General features: G+C 33.6%; 1 protein-coding gene across 1 annotated transcript in view; it reads right to left on the bottom strand.

Moving 5' to 3' along the window:
* Window positions 1–19,445, bottom strand: part of RNGTT (RNA guanylyltransferase and 5'-phosphatase) — a 241,283-nt gene that overhangs the window by 193,809 nt on the left and 28,029 nt on the right. Inside the window, 2 exon segments of the mRNA XM_039853170.1 lie at window positions 3,789–3,890; window positions 5,092–5,201. Coding sequence (XP_039709104.1) covers window positions 3,789–3,890; window positions 5,092–5,201 — 212 coding nt within the window.

Genomic DNA, 19,445 nt, shown 5'->3' with positions numbered 1-19,445 from the left:
CTTCTACAGAATTCAAAGCAAGGAACCTCCTTTTCACTTCAGTAGATAATAGATTTTTTCATTTTAATTTCCAAGTTATTATATGGCCTCCTTTCAGGACCACCGTCAGTTAATTACAACATCAAAACATAGGTTCCTTTTTAAAAGTTTAACAAAAGACATGCTAGAAAGCTATACAACATTGCCAAGAGAAATTAAAAATGACTTAAATAAATGGTGGAATATACCATGTTCATGGGTTGGGACACTCAGTACTGTTAAATGACCATTCACCCCAGAGTGATCTCTAGATATGAAGCAAATCAAATCAACATCTCATATAAATGTTTTTCTCCCAGAATAAAGTAGCCTAAGACAGAGTGAGTATTCAAATAAATACTTAGGGGTTTTCTTTTTGTTTTTAGTAGAGCATGGTTATATGATAAATGAGATATTTCCATTATCAATCAAAAATGTATTAGCTCAAATTAATTTAGCTAATCATTTAGGGGTCTTACTGAGACACAGAGAAAGGAGTATACAACTGCAGAGGAGGGAAAACAAAAGTAAGTGACAAATTTTGCAGACTTTATTATTTAAGCAGCTTTTGCCACAATCATAACCTTGGACACCATGGAGATGGCAATGTAGAAAGTAAAGAATATCCAGAATATGAAACTCAACAGATCAAAACTATGCCTCACCCCCAAATCCCCAGACCATTTTGTAACATAAAGCCTAGATAGGCTTTTGCCCCTCACCTTTTACACTACACTTCTCCACTCAATGAGACAGGTAATAAACCCATCTGTTAAAGACATTGTACCTTATCGAATACAAACGTCTCAACAACACTTTAATTTACTAACTAGTATTACTAACGATTTAACAGATTCTGAACTTATTATAATTCAAAAATATAAATATAATTTCAACATTCTGAAAATAGCCAATGATGCTAATTTGTACTTATCTTTCAAAAATAAATATCTACTGAGAGGAGGGCATGGAAGGGCATATCATCCAAATTATCTGAAACTTTAACTGCATCCATCCCATAGAATGAATACTCCTAGTAGAACACAAGGCAAACTTAAATTTCATTTTATCTGTCTACACTGTTTGAATTTTTTATATTTTAACATTCATTTTTGAAGCTATTTCATTTTTAAATTCAAAATAATGTGAACAAATGAATGCATAAATGTAAATATATGAAGAATGTATATATAAAACATACTTTGTTATTTATTTAAACTCACTACACCAAACATTAATATTAAAAACAATAACTGTTTTATAACCAAAAGAATAAGGACAATACCACAATCATGGTCGTGGTTGTCTCTGATAAAATGACTATTTTTATTTTCTTCTTTTTATGTTATTTTCTGAACTTTAATAAATCTGTACTATGCATAAAATCCCTAAAAAAGTTAAAAGATGCTAAGTTAAAGGGAAAGATTATTTCCAAAAAAGATGAAAGAAAATATTTTTATATAGAACCAAATAATTAAAATACAATAAATTACTAGAAAGTACATAATGCTCAAATAACGTCATTATATTCACCTATTATTAAAATCAAGTTGTCTCCATATGTATCTTTTAAAGTCACCACAAGCTAAATATAGATGAAGAAAGGATGCAAAAGGTATAATTGCCACTATGACACAAAAACTTCTCATAAAAATTAAATGCAACCTATATCTTCTTCAAATTAACATTTAAAAGCTAAAATATGAAAACAAGATCTCAAAGGGATATCTGCATTCCCATTTGTATTTCAGCATTCTTCACAATAGCCAAGATATGGAAACAAACACCAGTCAGCAAAGAACAGACAAAGAAAATGTGGTATACAGAATCCCCACCTTACTGATAGGGGATACATTCCAAGACCCCCTGCAGATGCTTGAAACTGTGGATAGTACCAAACCCTATATATACTATGTTTTTTCCATACATATATATACACACACACACATCTTTGATAAAGTTTAATGTATAAACTAGGCATAGTAAAATGTTAACAATAACTAATAAAATAGAACAATTATAACAATATAACAATATACTTTTATGTAAATGTGCCCACACACACACTTACTCTCTCTCTCAAAATATCTTACTGTATTATATTCACTTTTCACTTAAAAGAAGCACTTTACAGCTTCTCTTTGGCATATTGAAATGCCAGCATCACTTCTCTTGTGTTTTGGTGCCATTACTAAGTAAAATAAGGGTTGCTTTAATAAAAGCACTGTGTTACTGCAATAGTGTATCTGATACCCCAGATGGCTACCAAGTGACTAAAAGGTGGGCAGTGTACACAGCGTGGATATGCTGAACAAAGAGATGATTCATGTCCCAGGTGGGACAGAGCAGGACGGCAAGAAATTTCCTCACACTACTCAAAATGGAGTGTAATTTAAAACTTACGAATTGTTTATTTCTGGAATTTTCCACTTAATAGTTTCAGACCATGGCTCACAATGGGTAACTGAAATTGTGTAAAGCAAAACTATAGATGGAGGCAGGGGCTACTATCTATAATAGATGTACATATAAAATGACATCTTATTCGGCCATGAGAAAGAAGGAAATCCTGACGTTTTCTACAATATAGATGGACTTTGAGGGCATTATGCTAAGTAAAATAAGTCAGAGGAAGATAAATATTGTATGATACCACTAATATGTGAAATCTAAAGAAGTCAAACTCATAAAAACAGAGACTCGTATGTGATTACCAGGGGTAACAGGGTGACAGAAATGGGGTACAAACTTCCAGTTATAAGACAAATAAGTTCTGGGGATCTAATGTGTAGCATAGTGGTCATAGTTACTAATGCTGTATTATATACTTGAAAATTGCTAAGACAATACATCTTAAATGTTTTTTCACCCCAAAATAAATGGTAATTAAGTAATGGAGGTGTTAACTAATGCTATGAAGTAATCACTTTGCAATATATAATTGTATTAAATCGACATGTTGTACACTTTAAATTATATAATGCTATATGTCAATTGTATCTCAATAAACCTGGAAAAAAACTAAAATATATATGTACTCCTAATTATTCTAACACATTTTATTATGAAAATGTTAATAAGACTCATATTAATATCTGTTAAAATAATTGTTTCAATTATCATAACATTTGCTAAATGAACATTTGCTAAGTACATTGAAAAGCTCAGAAAAGCTCTAAAAACATGGATTACTAAAAGAGAAAGTTAAATATTATTTGGGAAACATAAAATTTATATTAATAAATATTTTTAAACTTAGGAATATGAAATGTGAAGTTAACTTTGTTGTAAGAATACAACAACCTTAAGAGTGTATAAAAATCACAAAAAGAATTAGCAAGAATTAAGAGAAAAACTATTCGAAGGAGCAAAATATAGAATGAATCAGGGAGACTTGGTAATTTCTAGATTATAAACTGACAGCACATCTGCTAATTTCAAAAGTGCCCAAAAACTGTTAAAGACGTGGTAGGAGGCAGACATATCAAAAAGCACAATGTTATCAAGATAAAAAACACTTTCAAATTTAAATTTGGTATAAATTTAAATCAAACTAACAGAACTCTAAAACCAAAAGTTTAGAAGAATGAAAGGATTACATAGCTAAGAATACTAGCAAAACAAAAACTACACAATATTAGAAACATGATTATTTTGCTCTTCAAGTCATAAATTCACACTCCCCAGAGTGTAAACCTTCTCTAACAACAAAGCAATATTCTTCAAGTACTAAGGTTATTCGTATAATTTTTTTTAGACTTTTAACTTACCGAGTACCATCTGCTTTCCAGCTTACTTTATATGGATTCTGCTCCAGAAGTTTGATATTTTGCTTGTCCATGGAAACAGGCTGTGCTCCAGGGAATCCAGACCTTAAAGAACATTTTATTACTATTGAGACAAAGTAATACATATCTGAAACCAATCTCACATAAGTCACACATTTATCACAATGTTCTCCATATCAAGAGATTAATGTCAAATGGAATAATACTAGCTTTCACAAGAACACTAACTAAAGGTTATCATTTTTTTGACACTTTATATCACGAGTTAACAAGGTTCTAATCGCCACTACTATACTATAACTATTGGGCTAAATGTTTTTTAAGGGTTTTGGGTTTTTTTTTTTAATTTTTTTTTTATGGTGACATTGGTTAACTTTTAAATATTAATAATCTAAATAGTAAAGCAGGTATGTTTACAAGTCTTTTATATCATAAAGTGTAAATCATGCTTTAGTATCTTAATTATTCTAGACCCCATATTCCTCCACTGTGAAACTGCCAACTTGTCATAACTGTGCAGAGTTTGCAAATTTCTCCTCAAAAGATGCCCAGAAGTGAAAAACCAGGAGAAACATAGATCAAGATTAAAGTACATTGGCAAGGGTTTAACATAATGCTAAAATCAATATTACTTCATCATCATTTTTACCTTTTAAAATTATTTCTAGCTGATTGATCTGTATTTATCAGTCAAAAAATTCTTTATATGAGGAATTTTTAACAATTAATAATCCTGTTTCATCATGTTCCAGCTATATTACAATTTTCTGCCACAGATAGCAATGATCAACAAAAATGATTACAGGCCAACACCTGAGAGCAACAGATAAGAGCAGTGAATTCTCTCCCAAATCCTTTCCCATGAAATGTCCAATAAATAGTTTCAAGTCATGGTAGTGGACAGAACATATTTAAAACTGATTCTCCCAGGTTTCTCACTAAAGAAAACCTGAAAAACATGGCATATTTTCATCTCTTTTTCCTTAATACAGTGCTAAGGACAACCCAAACATTAATCAGTAACAGTTGAATCAAACACACAAAACAAATACTAGACTATAACAACAGTAACTTTCTATTCCTTTAGGAAGACAGATAAGTCGTCTAATTTTTGACTCGACTATCTTCTTTTTACACTGCCTGTCCTGAGAACCACCTGATAAACTCTTATTTGACATCTTTCTACGCACTCTACGTAAATGTACAAACTTCAAGAGGCAACAAAGCTACATTAATGATTGCATCAATGTTAAGTATTGTAAAGTAAGAATAAAATGTTTATTACCCTTCCCAGCCACAGAATTGATGACACTTCAGCTGTACTTCCCCTAACTTTGGTTGAGTTGTCACTTGAGTTACACCTTTAACAGTTACACCTTCCAAGAAAATAGCACCCTAAAATCAAAGGAAAATAAAGATATCTTATTAGAGTTCAAATCCATTTACGAAGACTAGACTGAGAAATAAGTTCATTCATTTTCACAAATCTTAGCAAATGTATGAAACAGAAATGGTATGCTCCAGGAGACTCTATAAACTCCCGAGACTATACACTAGTTTTCTTTAATCCAGTAAATGATTTTCAAGGTACATAAATAGCCCAGTTATATATCATGTTATCAAAGCATTCCATAGGCACTACTCAGAAATCATAACAGCCATAACTACCTACCATTTACTCAGAGCTAGGCAGAGTAGCTGGTATTTTACAAACATTTTTTCTAATTCTTATAATATCTCTGAAAAGTGAATTTTATTATATTTATTTCACAAATGAGTGTATGAGGCATACAGACTGCATGTAATTTATTCAAATGGTAATAAGAGAAATGAACTGAGGTCTACACTATATCATTTAGCAATAATTCTCATTTGGGGAGGAGTAGAAGAGTAGTATCACTTATGGAGTATAGATTTTAAGAGGATAAACACCCACAAGTATAACAGTAGACAAAGTGGTTAAGCTACAGTCATTGGATGTATTAACATAAAACTAAATATTATTCATCACTGAATTTTTAATCTAAATTTATTAATTCAGAACTAAATAATGTGTCTTACTATATTTCATAGCAAGCATATTTTTAAAATATCAGAAGTGAAGTGGGTGGAATTTTATATATCAAATAAAGAACACTCCTGGAAATTTCAAAAACTAAAAAAATAGTAGAGATTCATGCTACAATTAATTTCAAGCCCATAAGAGGATTAGCATCAGTCCCAAGAAAAAAATCCATATACAACTCTAGCTGTTAATGTAATTAGGAGATAAAAAATATGGTCTACTAGCTACAATGATCAATCTTCTAGCAAAGATTTGGCAACTCAAGCCACGTGGGAAGGGAAAAAAATGAACAAAATATTTAGACCACACACATCCCTGTCAAATATAGAAGAGTCCTGAGTAGAATCTAGTCGATTGCTTCAGATCCTAATTCTGAATTACATTATAGTTATCTAATATGTTGTCTACTTTGTTTTCCTTAAATAAACATAGAGATTTCAGGAGCCAAAGGATCAAAGAGTACCATTGCTCTCTACTACATCATCAACTCTCTTTATTAGCCAATGAAGTTTCTGTTTTAGAACCATTTCTACCATTAAACATAATAACAGAAGAAAGAAAAAAAGAAAAAGAGAGAAAAGAAGAAAAGCATTTTTAAAGGAAAGATAGATAAGATTTTTTTTACCATATTTAGTTATTGAGATACTCAATTTCAATATTCTTATAAAAGTATATATAGCTACACTAATTAAAAAGAGAAAGCATTAAGAGAGTTCACTGTTCAGCATCTTTATTCTGAAGGTACTAGTTTTACATGAAGAAGGTACCTAGCTTCACTGATAAACATGTATTTCCTAAGAAGTTAAGAAATCAACAGTAATTTCTGAAAAGCGAAGGCCAAATTAGAATAAATTAATCCTAAAAATACAAACATTACTTCTTTTTCTAACAAATAAAAAGGACTAAAACACTGGAAATACAATCAACATTCAACCAAGTACTTTCCCACAATATTACTACAGGAATATTTTAATAAGTCTATGCAGTTGAACAAGCTAAATATTTTTTAATTTAACAGAACAAATAAATATTGAGCCTCAGTACAGATTTAACAACTATTGAGTGTTTATAAAAGATAATTCCAACCATCTAGTAAATGTCATCCATTTATTTTTCTTCTTCCTTAATATTTCCTACAATACATCAATTTCTTTTTTACTTTTTTTATATTCCCTTATTTTCTTCTGCAATAATTAAGTAAAAAGGGGGAATAAGTCCAATAAAAAAATAAGCATGATGTACTTTATTTACAATTACCATTTAGTAACTTTACGATAACTTAATTTGCTATTTACTATTATTACAAGTTTCTTGTGACAAAAAATATTTTATAGCATTCAAAATTATGTAAGATTTCCAAGAAAGATCACTAATTCTAAATATAAACAGTAATTTCTTAAGCCCTGAACTATTTTTAAATAATATAATGGAGTTTTACAGTCACTGATATTTTCACTTTTAACAAATTATCATTTCAGTCTATGAGAATAAAGAAAAATCAAAAGTACAAAGAAGATAAAAAAGTGCATTTCATAAACAGATTATGCCAGCCTTAAAATGAACATTTGTATGGCTACCACAAATAAGACAAAAGGAATGAGTGATCATTTTGAGAGAAATCGAGGAAATTATTACAAAACGTGGGAGGCAAACTATATGTGAGAGAGGTGCGTGGGTGGGTATGTGTGTATGTGTGTAAAGAGAGTAAGCAAGTATGTATGTAATATGTAATAAGGGTATTTTTGCAATGAAGAAAATGCACTAACAATTTTATTCGAAGAGATGATCCGACATCAATTCAAAAGAGCAAGCAACATACCTGTAAGTCATGCTTTCCAACTCAGTAACAGCATGTGCTCTAAAAATGAATAAAGGTGTTTAGGAATGTGAGGGCCAAGTACAGGACATGTACCTCTGTCATAAACCAAACAGAACTATCAGAATTCACTACAAGGAGTCCATTACTTCAAATCACAATTATATCAATATAAGATGTAGGAAAGAGGAACTCTAACCAAAAAAAAAAAAGGCCTCAAACCAAAATAAGTTCACTGAATTAAGAATTATGAGCTACAAAGAATTAATCACTCTTGCATTGCCTGTTAACTATCTTCAACTTCAGATTGTAAAAAAAAAAAAAAGGAAAAGGAAAGCTTTCCAAATGGGAACTTGCCAATTAATTACATTTACACTTCTCATCACTGTCAACCATACCTTTGACATCACCCAAAATTCAATTCTCCAGTCACCTTTCCTCTCAGATGGTCTTGTCCTCATTGCTTTGGAGTCCCTTCTCCTTGGTTCATCTTACCACTAATCACCTTCCCAGAGTTCCAATGTAAACCCTGGAATCTCTTTTTCACAAATAACCTCCCCTATAATCTCAAGCTTTTTCGTGAACACTGTGTACCCTGTGTCTTAACTAAAAGCTAGCTCTCCAACAAGGAGACCACTTCTCTCTTAAATGAAAGCTACTCATTCTCCCATTGCCCAAGTTCCATGGGTAGTATAAGCCATTCTCCTATATCTTCACTTCTTTCCTAACATCTTTCAAAAGCTCCTTGTCCATTTATACTAACTCAATTCAGCTATACCACTCAGCTGTGGTAGAGCAGATGTTCATTGAAGTTGGTGATATAACAGCTCTTTGTAAGAGCTGCCCTCCTCATCCACAAAGACAAAACCCTAATAGCCATGTTGCATGATAAAGCAACGTCCTACTCCAGCCAAAGTTGATGGGAGCATGAGTAAACGCTCTAATTCAACCTGAACCCACCAGGTTCTCTCTTGGTAACTTTGGAATTGGGATTCAAGAGAGTGAAAGTCTGCATATGGCTAAAATGATAACACATAAGCTTAGAAGATGTAGGACAGCTATAACCTCCCAGGACAATGAGAAATCAGAAAGAGCCAGTCTTGAGAGAGCAAGCCAGTGAGAAGTATGACAGAAAGGAGAGACGAAAATAAAAAGGTGACAAACGAAAATAGAAAGGAGAAAAACGCAAAGGTGAGGAATTAAGAATAACAGAACCTGGGGTGGCTCCATAGTGTAGTGGTTAGCATGTATGCTTTGCAAGCAAAAGGTCCTGAGTTTGCGCCCCAAGTAGAGCCACGGACCACACTCCGGGTGCACCTGGCCCCGGGTGCATGCCGTAAGCATGTGGAAGGGGACACTCCACCTTCAGAGATCCAGTTCTTAAGGGGAAAACAGCAACATCCATGGGTCAGGGGTAGAAATGGGGTGAGGAGGGGGAATTATAGAGGGGGAAAGGAAGAAAAAAAAAAAAGCAGAAATTATTTTTAAAAAAAAGAATAACAGAAACTAGGTTCTAGGTAGCTTTCCAGGTCCAGCCTCCAGTCCCTTCCTGAGACTGGGCTATATTCCTATGCTTGAATTCCACCCATTTATTTTAATAAATTCCTCTTATTATTTAAGCTAGTTTGAGTTAGTTTCGGTTACTTGTAACCACAGAGTCTAATCTGATCGCTCTGTCCTTTGTGTACTGACCACTGGTCATTCCTCCACATTTATCAAAAACAGCTGGTATTTCTTACATTGCTAACATCCATAATTATATCCACTGAGAAAATTGGACCCACCAAATAACCTAGGCGTCACAGTTCAATAATTTCACTTCCAATGACCCTTGTTTTTACTTAACTCGAACAGCCTGCTCCATGGCCATATCATCACCATTCCCTACTGCTCCATTTTTTGATCCATCGATCCAACTCAAACTGAGTACCCACGACATCCTAAAACCAACATGCCTCTAACCTGTCGTTAAATAGCTTAACTCTTTTACTCTCATTATGCTCACTTTCAATTTCACCAAGATTAACAAACCCTCACTCCTCCCTTTTCACATTCTTAACAAGTCCTCGATTCTGACCATACTTTCTACTCAAACTAGATCCTATGGCTGATTACTTCAATTATTCTTTGCCTGATATCCTCAGTACTCCTCTCTCTTTTGTCCTTCCATTATTCTCATACTAAATATACCCAAATATTGCTGAAGACCTATTTCTCCACCTACTCTTGAACTCCATTCCCTTTCATCTCCTCAGAGGCTGCTCTATCATTTATTCCCTAACTTTTGTTGACTTTCATTGACTTGACTCCACAAGCTCCTTATCCACAAGTAATAAATAAGCTTGAGTTTATTCCATACTAAAAAGCCTCTTCTGACTATATAGTCATCAAGCAATCACCTTTATTCTCCTTTTTTGATCATAAGCAAACTACTTGAATAAATAGTCTGTACTAGTGTACAGAAAAGTTAACAAAACAAGACTGCTTGCAAGTTTAGCCCCTGGATGGCATCTGAATATGACTATCAAAGAGTGTTCTCGGTAAAATGATAAGGGTAATTCGCTATGCTCAATTTATACCAACAACTGTTTATACAAAACAAATGTTTTTCTTCTGAGATTCTGCAGTTTTGGTACATGCCAGACAGAGACTGCCTACATGAACAGCCATCAGTAAAAACCTTACGCTCTGAGACTCTAATGAGCTTCCCTAAGCAGAAACATCATATGTGTGTTGCTGCATTTTCATTGCTGCGTGACCCAATGTGGGGAGAAGAGGATAAGAAAGCCTGAATATGGATTACTCTAGACTCCACTTGTCCTTCTCCCTTATGATCCAGTTATATATCCTTAGTACATCACCGTAATAAATCTTAGTTCTGAGTACAACTATACGAGTCCAAACATGGGAGTGGTACTGAAGACCCCTAACACAACTATCTCCATTTTCTCACCTCCTATTAGCTTCTTAAAATCACTAATCTGACCTGGCCTTACTGCACCACAGAAAATAATCCTTAAAAGAACATTTTTTATCCTTATTGTATTTATCGCCTATGACATTTCATTCTGTTAAATCATTTACATAAATCATTATATAACTGTAAACTATTTTTCATATCTCTTTATCCTTTTGTGCTGCATTTGGGAAGAACTTCCTAGCTAGATCTTCCAGCTTGGTAATTTCCTATACAGCTAACTTGATTCTGCTATCTAGCTCACATATTATCTTTTTTATCATCTTCAAGGTCTCTAATTCATTCTTTTTCATAATAGTTTGCCATTATTTTATGGGTTAATATCTTCTCTCATCTTCTAAAGAAATGTTCTGTTTGTTTTTTATAAGTTGTTTCCTCTGGTGTTAGCTAAAATGAATAAGGTAGTTCTATATTCAGGAAGAATTTCTCAGCTAGATCTTCCAGCTTGATATATATATGTACTGAAAAAAGACATCTCAGTTTTTTCTTTTAAGGCTGCAGAAAAATACATTTATTTTAAAAAGGGGAGGGGGAGTAAGATCAAAACTGAATATATCTATGTAAATGCATAGAAAAAATAGTATCTAAAAGGACAACCAAAAGGTAGAGAGGAAGAATGAAGAGATATCTTCATTTTTTTTCCTCTATTAATTCTAAATGTTATCATTTTTATTTCACAAAGAAAACTGATCTTTAAGTCATTTCTGTACACTTTTAAAATAATGATAGATGGACGGACAGAGACAGCTAGACAGATAGATAATGAGGAGAAATTCTAAGAATACCAAAAATGCCAGTAGTAAGGTGAAAGTTGAGGGATTATAAGTTGTTACTCTAATTTTCAAATTTTCTTTAATGTAAGCATGTTACTTTTATAAGTAAAAAATATATTTTGTAATTTTAGTATTTACTAATTGTGATTTTAAAAGAAGAAAAAACTACCAAAGTGGTACTTAACGCTTTAGAATTTTTTTTTCATAACTCTGCCTTTGGAAGTATAAGCACAAATATTCTTAAAAATCACTATCTCCTCATTATCAATTAGAAATCAAACCTAACTGCCTGTTCCAAAAAGAGAGAAGTAAAGATTTCTGCTTTGGGTAATGACAGACTAGTTTATTTAGACCAATTTTGCAGCCATGAGAAGACACTGGAGAATTAGAAGGGAGAAAGACTTGAAGGGCCAAGAACTCAGAGGTAAAGAAAGCCACGATGTGAGCTAGACATCTACTATAGCTTTTCTCCTCCAGGATTTTCCTACAAAGGCATTGTTTCAAAAATCGTAACAGAGAAGCTAAGAAGCTGAACAGAGCTTTCAGAAATGTCACAGGAATGATGGAACAAAAACTGGAGTTCCAGGTCACCAAAAAGAAGGGATCTTGTTTAATTCTCCAAGTTTTCAGTTATAATCACCTAAGGGCTACACTCTAGGAATTAGAGTAAACCAAAACACAGTCCAGCTCCCCAAAACTAAAGCCTAGCTTCTAAATAGTGCAATCCTTGACTGAGTTACGATGTTCAACTCCTAGTCCTACACAGAAGCAAAACTAAATCTCCAAAGGAAAATAACATGATGCAGAATTTCAAATTATTTCCACAATTTTTCATACATAATGTCTAGTAAGCAGAAATACCTAAGCATGAAAAAAAAAAACCCTGCAATTGACCAGAAATCAAAAGGACATGAGAAGAAAAAATAAAATACAGAGGAGATTCACATATTAGTTATCTGACACAGCCTGTAAAATAACTGGGATTAATAAATTAAAAAACCTAAATGACAAGATGAAGAATTCCAACAAAGAACTGAAAATGATTTCAAAACTCAAATGTAAATTCCAAAAGTGAAAGTAAAATAATTCAAATTAAGTACTCGATGGATGAATTTAACAGTAGCTTAGACAAAGAAAAAATTAATAACCTGAAAAATAGGTCACAAGAAAATATCCAGATTGAAAAATGAAACAAAAGTTTGGTAAAAACATAAAAGAATATAAGAGCATAAGAAGCATTTAAAAAGAGACAGACAGACTATTGGGTAAGTCCCAGAAAGAGAAGAGAGGAAAAAAATGAATCTGAACAACATTTGAAGAGATTAATAGCCAAGAATTATCTAAAACTAATCTTCTAAAAATCCAATCATAAATTCTAGAATCATTATAAATAGAAAGCAGGATAAAGATAAAGAAAACCACAAGTAGAAACATAACAAAACAGTTGAAAATCAGTAACAAAAAGATAATACCTTCAAAGAAGCAACATCTCAACAGAAATGGATTATGGAATGATATCTTCAAAGTGCCAACACAGAATTCTATACCAAGTACAAACATTCTTCAAAACGACAGCAAAAATAAATAAATAAATAGATAGATAAATAAATAAATGTGTTTTCGCACAAATAAATACTGAGACTATGTATCACAGCAGACCCACTGCTGTGATATATAGAAAATACTGAAGAGCTCTTCGGTCAGAAGGAAAACTATCCAAATGGAACCACAAAAATACATGAAAAAATAAAAAGCACCAGAATAAATAAATACATGAGTATAGCTAATGAATATTAATTAACGACAAAATAATAATGGTGATGATGATGTCTTATGGGATTTTAAAATGTGACAGAATTCATATACACAAAACCAAAAAGGCAGGCAGAGATAAATGGAATCAAAAGTTCTAAGATTCTTACATTGTCTAAAAAGTAGCAAAAGGATCTTTGGAAACATGATGGAGTGAGAGACATCCCCAGATCTCTCCCCTTGAAACAACGATAAGATGAACATCTAAAACTCAACAAAAAACACCCAAACTGCACAAAAGCACATCTGACCATGAGATTTGCGCATAAGAGCTACCACGGGTCAGAACCCCGGGTATCAGGCGTTGGGCTAGGACAAATAAAGAAACTGCCCCTCGCAGCCACTGGAGCTACCTGTAGGAGGAGGGGGATAGGAGAAGGAGTGACAAAGTTCACTGAACAGCCCTGCCTGGGAAAACTGTGAGCTCCCCATGGCCGGCCGGCAGCAGGGCCTAGTCATCAGAGCAGAAGGCAGAGAATCGGGAGGGCAGAAAATCAACAGTTAATTTTGACCCGCCTCAGTTGCAAAACCCAAGGCTGAGCCTCAGCTCCCAAATCCCAACCCAGAGGGCCCCTCCCCACATACCCTCCAAGACTGTGGAGAACACTGTGGAGCCCCAGGGGAATCTGAGCAAACGCTACAGAAACTATTGCTAAAACTGACAGGAACTGAAACAGAGATTAGCAAGCGTGATTAAATATGTATCAGATTATAAAAAGGGATTTTTAAGGCTTTATATAAAGCAGAGATCCAAGAGGCTTAGATGCCACCTACTAGAAACCAAAAGAAAAGCACCTTCTTTGCAACAGGCTGAAGACCTTTATGTATCTTCTTACTGGAAAAAGGCAGAACGCACTTCCATTAATGCCCAGGTAGAGAAATAGTCCATTAAACACCATGAACAACAGAGTGAAGAAAAGGAACAGGGCTAGAAAGCATTTTCAGACTTAAAGTAAACAAGAATTTCCTATATCTAAGGAATGAGCTGGAGCCTGGAATTCAAGAAGTCAACAGAACACCCAATTATCTCAACCCAAAAAGGCCTTCACCAAGACACATTGAATTAAAATTATCAAAAATCAACGACAAAGACAGAATTCTCAGGGCAGCCGAGGAAAAGAAAACGGTAATTTCTAAAGAAAAATCCATCAGATTATCATCGGACTTCTGAGCACAGACCTTATAAGCCAGAAAGGAATGGAACTAAATTTATAAACTATTAAGTGAAAGGAACTCCCAGCCTAGAATAATGTATCCAGCTAAGTTCTCCTTTAGATCTGAAGGAGAAATCAAGACCATTCCAGACATACAAAAACTGAAGGAACTCTCCACTACAAGGCATGCACTACAGGAAATACTGAAAGGGGTCAGCTCACCTAAAACAAAATAACAAAAAAAAAAAAAAAAAATACATAATTAGCAGTAAAGTGACTATCAGGCAAATAGAAACAGAGGAGTGTAACCCTTATTAAGGGCAGGGCATTATAGCTTAAATAATAAGAAATGAATTGTTATAATAAGATAGTAATGAACGTTCAGCATTCATAGGGACAAACTGAGACAACAATGACTGAAAAGGGGAGGATTCAAAGATCCAAATTCCCAAAGGAGAATGGAGATAAGGCACACACAGAAGAAAATGGACAACTGTATATATATAACTATCCTTTACATATTCATAATGGTAACCACACACCAAGGATTCAGAACTGGAGTATATAACATAAAACAAAAATCAAAGGCAAAACCTACAAAAGCCAACTAAAATAAAGAAAACAGAAATACAAGGACAAAGAAGCAATGGAAACACCGAGCTACCAGAAAGCAAAACATAAAATGGCTATAAGAAGATCTCATATTTCAATTATCACCCTAAATATAAATAGACTGAACTCACCGATAAAAAGGCACAGAGCTGCAGATTGGATCAAAAAACAAAACCCAACCACATGCTGCCTCCAGGAGACACATCTCTGCTCCAAAGACAAATATGGACTCAAAGTGAAAGGATGGAAGATGATATTTCAAGCAAATGGCATTTAGAAAAAAGCGAGAATAGCAGTACTAATATCTGACGAAACAGACTTCAAAATAAAAAAGGTGAAGAAAGATACTGACGGACACTTCATAATGATAAAGAAAATCCTAACACATATTAATATCTATGCTCCCAATCAGGGAGCCCCAAAATATGTAAAGCATTAGTAACAGAACTAAAGGGAGAAACAGACGAAAACACCACCATAATAGAGGTCCTAAATAAATATCCCACTGTCGGATATGGACAGATCATCCAAACAGAAAATCAATACTGAAATAACATCCTTAAATGACATGTTAGTCCAACTGGACATAATTGACATTTACAGAACCATCCCAAAACAGCTGCTTATACATTATTCTCCAGTGTACATAGAACATTCTCAAGAATCGACCATATACTAGGACACAAGGATAGCCTAAACAAATATAAGAGGGTTGAAATCATACCAACCATATTCTCTTCATAATGCTTTAAAACTAGAGATCAACTGCAAAAAGAAATCAGGAAGAACCACAAACACATGGAGACTAAACAACATGCTACTGAAGAATAACTGGGTCAGTGAAGAAATAAAAAGAAAGATCAAGAGATACATAGAAACGAATGATAATGATAGTACAACATATCAAAACTTCTGGGACATGGCAAAAGTGGTCATAAGAGGAAAGTTCATAACATTACAGGCCTATCTCCAAAAACAAGAATGAACCCAAATAAACAACCTAATGCTTCATCTTAAAAAACTAGAAAAGGAAGAACAAATGAAGCCTAAAGTCAGCAGAAAGAAAGAAAGAGTCAAAATTAAAGCAGAAATAAATGAAATTGAAAACAAAAGAACAATAGGAAAAATAAATGCAACAAAGAGCTGGTTCTTTGAGAAGGTTAATAAAATTGACAGACACCTGGCTAGACTCACTAAAGAAAAAAGAGAAAGGACACAAATAAACAAAATCAGGGATGAAAGGGGAAATTATGACTGATGTCACAGAAATACAAAGGACCATACAAGAATGCTATGAAAAAGTATATAACACAAAATTTAATAACCTAGAAGAAATAAACCAGTACTTAGAAAAATACTGTCTTCCTAGACTGAATCAAGAAGAACTGGAAAATCTAAATAGACTGATCAGCAGTATGGAAATTGAAACAATCATCAAAAACCTACCAAAAAGTAAAAGTCCAGGACCAGATGGCTTCACCAGTGAATTCTACCAAACATTAAAGGAGATTTAATGCCTATTCTCCTCAAACTCTTCCAAATAATCGAAGAGGAGGCAATACTTCCAAACTCATTTTATGAGGCCAATATTACTCTGACACCAAAACCTGGTAAAAATAACACAACAAAAGAAAACTGCAGACCAATATCTCTCATGAACACAGATGCAAAAATCCTAAATAAGATACTAGCAAACCGAATACAGCAACATATTAAAAAGATTATACACCACAATCAAGTTGGCTTCATCCAGGGGCACAAAGATGGTTCAACATACGCAAATCGATTAATGTGACGCAACACATAAACAAATTAAAAAATAAGAATCATATGATCGTATCAATAGATGCAGAAAAAGCCTTCGACAAGATACAGCATCCATTTATGATCAAAACACTTAACAAAATTGGTATAGGAAAAAAAGTGCCTTAACATAATAAAGGCCATATGTGATAAAGCCTCAGCCAACATTATACTTAATGGTGAAAAACTAAAAACCTTCCCTCTAAGAGCAGGAACAAGGCAAGGCTGTTCACTATCGCCACTCTTATTCAATATAACATTGGAGGTCCTAGCGAGTGTAATTAGGTAAGAGAAAGATATAAAAAGCATCCAAATAGGAAACGAAGAAGTCAAACAGTCACTATTTGAGGATGACAAGATTCTGTATATAGAAAACTCTAAAGACTACACAAGAACACTACAAATATAGTAAAGTCTCTGGATACAATATTGATGTTCAACAATCCATAGTGATCCTAAACTCTAATAATGAAGTGTCAGAAAAAGAAATGGAAAAAATAATTCCTTTTGTAATTGCAACAAAAAGAATAAAACACATCTAGGAACAGAACTGAGAGTCCAGAAGTAAACCCATATTTATATGGGCAAATAATTTTCAACAAAAAAGCCAAAAGCATACAGTGGAGAAAGGAAAGCCTCTTCAATAAAAGGTGCTGGGAAAACTGGAAAGCCACCTGCAAAAAAATGAAACTAGACTATCACTACACACCAAAATTTACTCAAAATGGATAAAGGACCTGAATATAAGGCCTGAAACAACAAAATGCATAGAAGAAAATATAGGAACTAAACTCAAGGACCTTGGACTTAAAGTGGATTTTATGAATTTGACCTCAAAAGCAAGGGAAGTAAAAGCAAAAATAAATGAATGGGACTACATCAAACTAAAAAGCTTCTGCTCAGCAAAAGAAACCGTCAACAAGGTCAAGAGACAACCATCCGAATGGGAAAATATATTTGCAAGCAACACCTCCAATAAGGGCCTAATGTCCAAAATACACAAAAGACTCATACGACTCAATAACAACAACAAAAAAATGATCCAATCAAAAAATGGGCAGAGGACCTGAACAGACACTTCTCCCTAGAGGACATACAAATGGCCAACAAATATATGAAAAGATGCTCAACGTCGCTAGCTATTAGGGAAATGCAAATCAAAACCACAATGAGATACCATCTCACACCTGTTAGAATGGCTATAATCAACAGGACAAGTAATAACAAATATTAGAGAGGACGCGGAGAAAAAGGAACTCTCATATACTGCTGGTGGGACTGCAAATTGGTATAGCCACTATGGAAAACAGCATGGAAGTTCCTCAAAAAACTAAGAATAGATCTACCATATGATCCAGCAATCCCTCTATTGGGTATTTACCCCAAAGACTTGAAAACTCTTATCTATAAAGATATCTGCACACCAATATTCATAGCAGCATTATTCACAGTGGCAGGACATGGAAGCAACTGAAGTGTCCTACGATAGATGATTGGCAAAAGAAGCTGTGGTACATATATGCAATGGACTATTACTCAGCCATGAGAAGAGATGAAATACCGCCATTTGCGACAACATGGATGGAATTCGAGATAATCATGCTAAGTGAAATAATCCAGACAGAAAAAGTTGAAAATCACATATCACTTATATGTGGGATATAAACCTAAAAGCAACAAATGAGCAGGACAAACAAACAGAGACTCGTGGACATGGACTACAGACTAATGGTTACCAGAATGTAGAGCGTGGGAGAGGAGGAGAGAGGTAGACAGGGGGTCAAATATAGGGGTATAGGGGGAAGGTGAAGTGGGTAAAAGAGATCAAATATATGGCAGCTGAAGGAAACTGGACTTTGGGTGGTAAATACACAATGTAATATACAGATGTGAAATTATACTGTACACCTAAAAATTACATAATTGTATTAACCAATGTTACCCAATAAGCTTAAAAAGTGGCAAAAGTACAAATATACCAGACTTTAACAAATCAAAGATGCATACTGAAATCTTAGGTAACCACTAAAATAAATGGTAAAGAAATGTATAACAAGCAAGCAATGGATAGGAGTGATAGAATAAAAAAAAAAAAACTATTGAGCATAAAGGAGACAAGAATGGAAAATAAAAAGGAACACACTACAAGTAAGAAAAACAAACAAAAAAACAGTAAGACAATAAGTTTAAATCTAAAATAAATAAAACATTAAAATAAATGTACATGGACTAAATACTCCAATAAGGCAAAAACTGTTGGCTGGATAAATAAAACCCAACATGATCCTTATAAAAAACATAACTTAAATAAAGGATAAAGATTGAAAGTAAAAGGATAAAAAAATATTCCATACAAACACTATCCAAAAAACACTTGTACAATCATATCAGATTTTACAATGCTAAAATTTAAGACACTGTTAAAGATAAAATAATCTTTATACATATTTGTATAAACCAAATAATATCACCCCAAAAGATACAAAGCAAACCTGACATAACTAGCAAGGAGAAACAGGTAAATCCACAATCATAGTAGGGAATTATTAAAATATTCCTCTTGCTAACTGACAAAACAGTAAAAATTAAGTTTAAGATTTTAGTTTGTGTTATTTTCCCTTAAAAAA

This window comes from Pteropus medius, unplaced genomic scaffold (assembly GCF_902729225.1).
Source record: "Pteropus medius unplaced genomic scaffold, Ma_sr-lr_union100, whole genome shotgun sequence".
In the NCBI taxonomy this organism is placed as follows: domain Eukaryota; kingdom Metazoa; phylum Chordata; class Mammalia; order Chiroptera; family Pteropodidae; genus Pteropus; species Pteropus medius.
The sequence above is the reverse complement of the archived record's forward strand: the minus strand, read 5'-3'. Positions and strand labels throughout refer to the sequence as shown.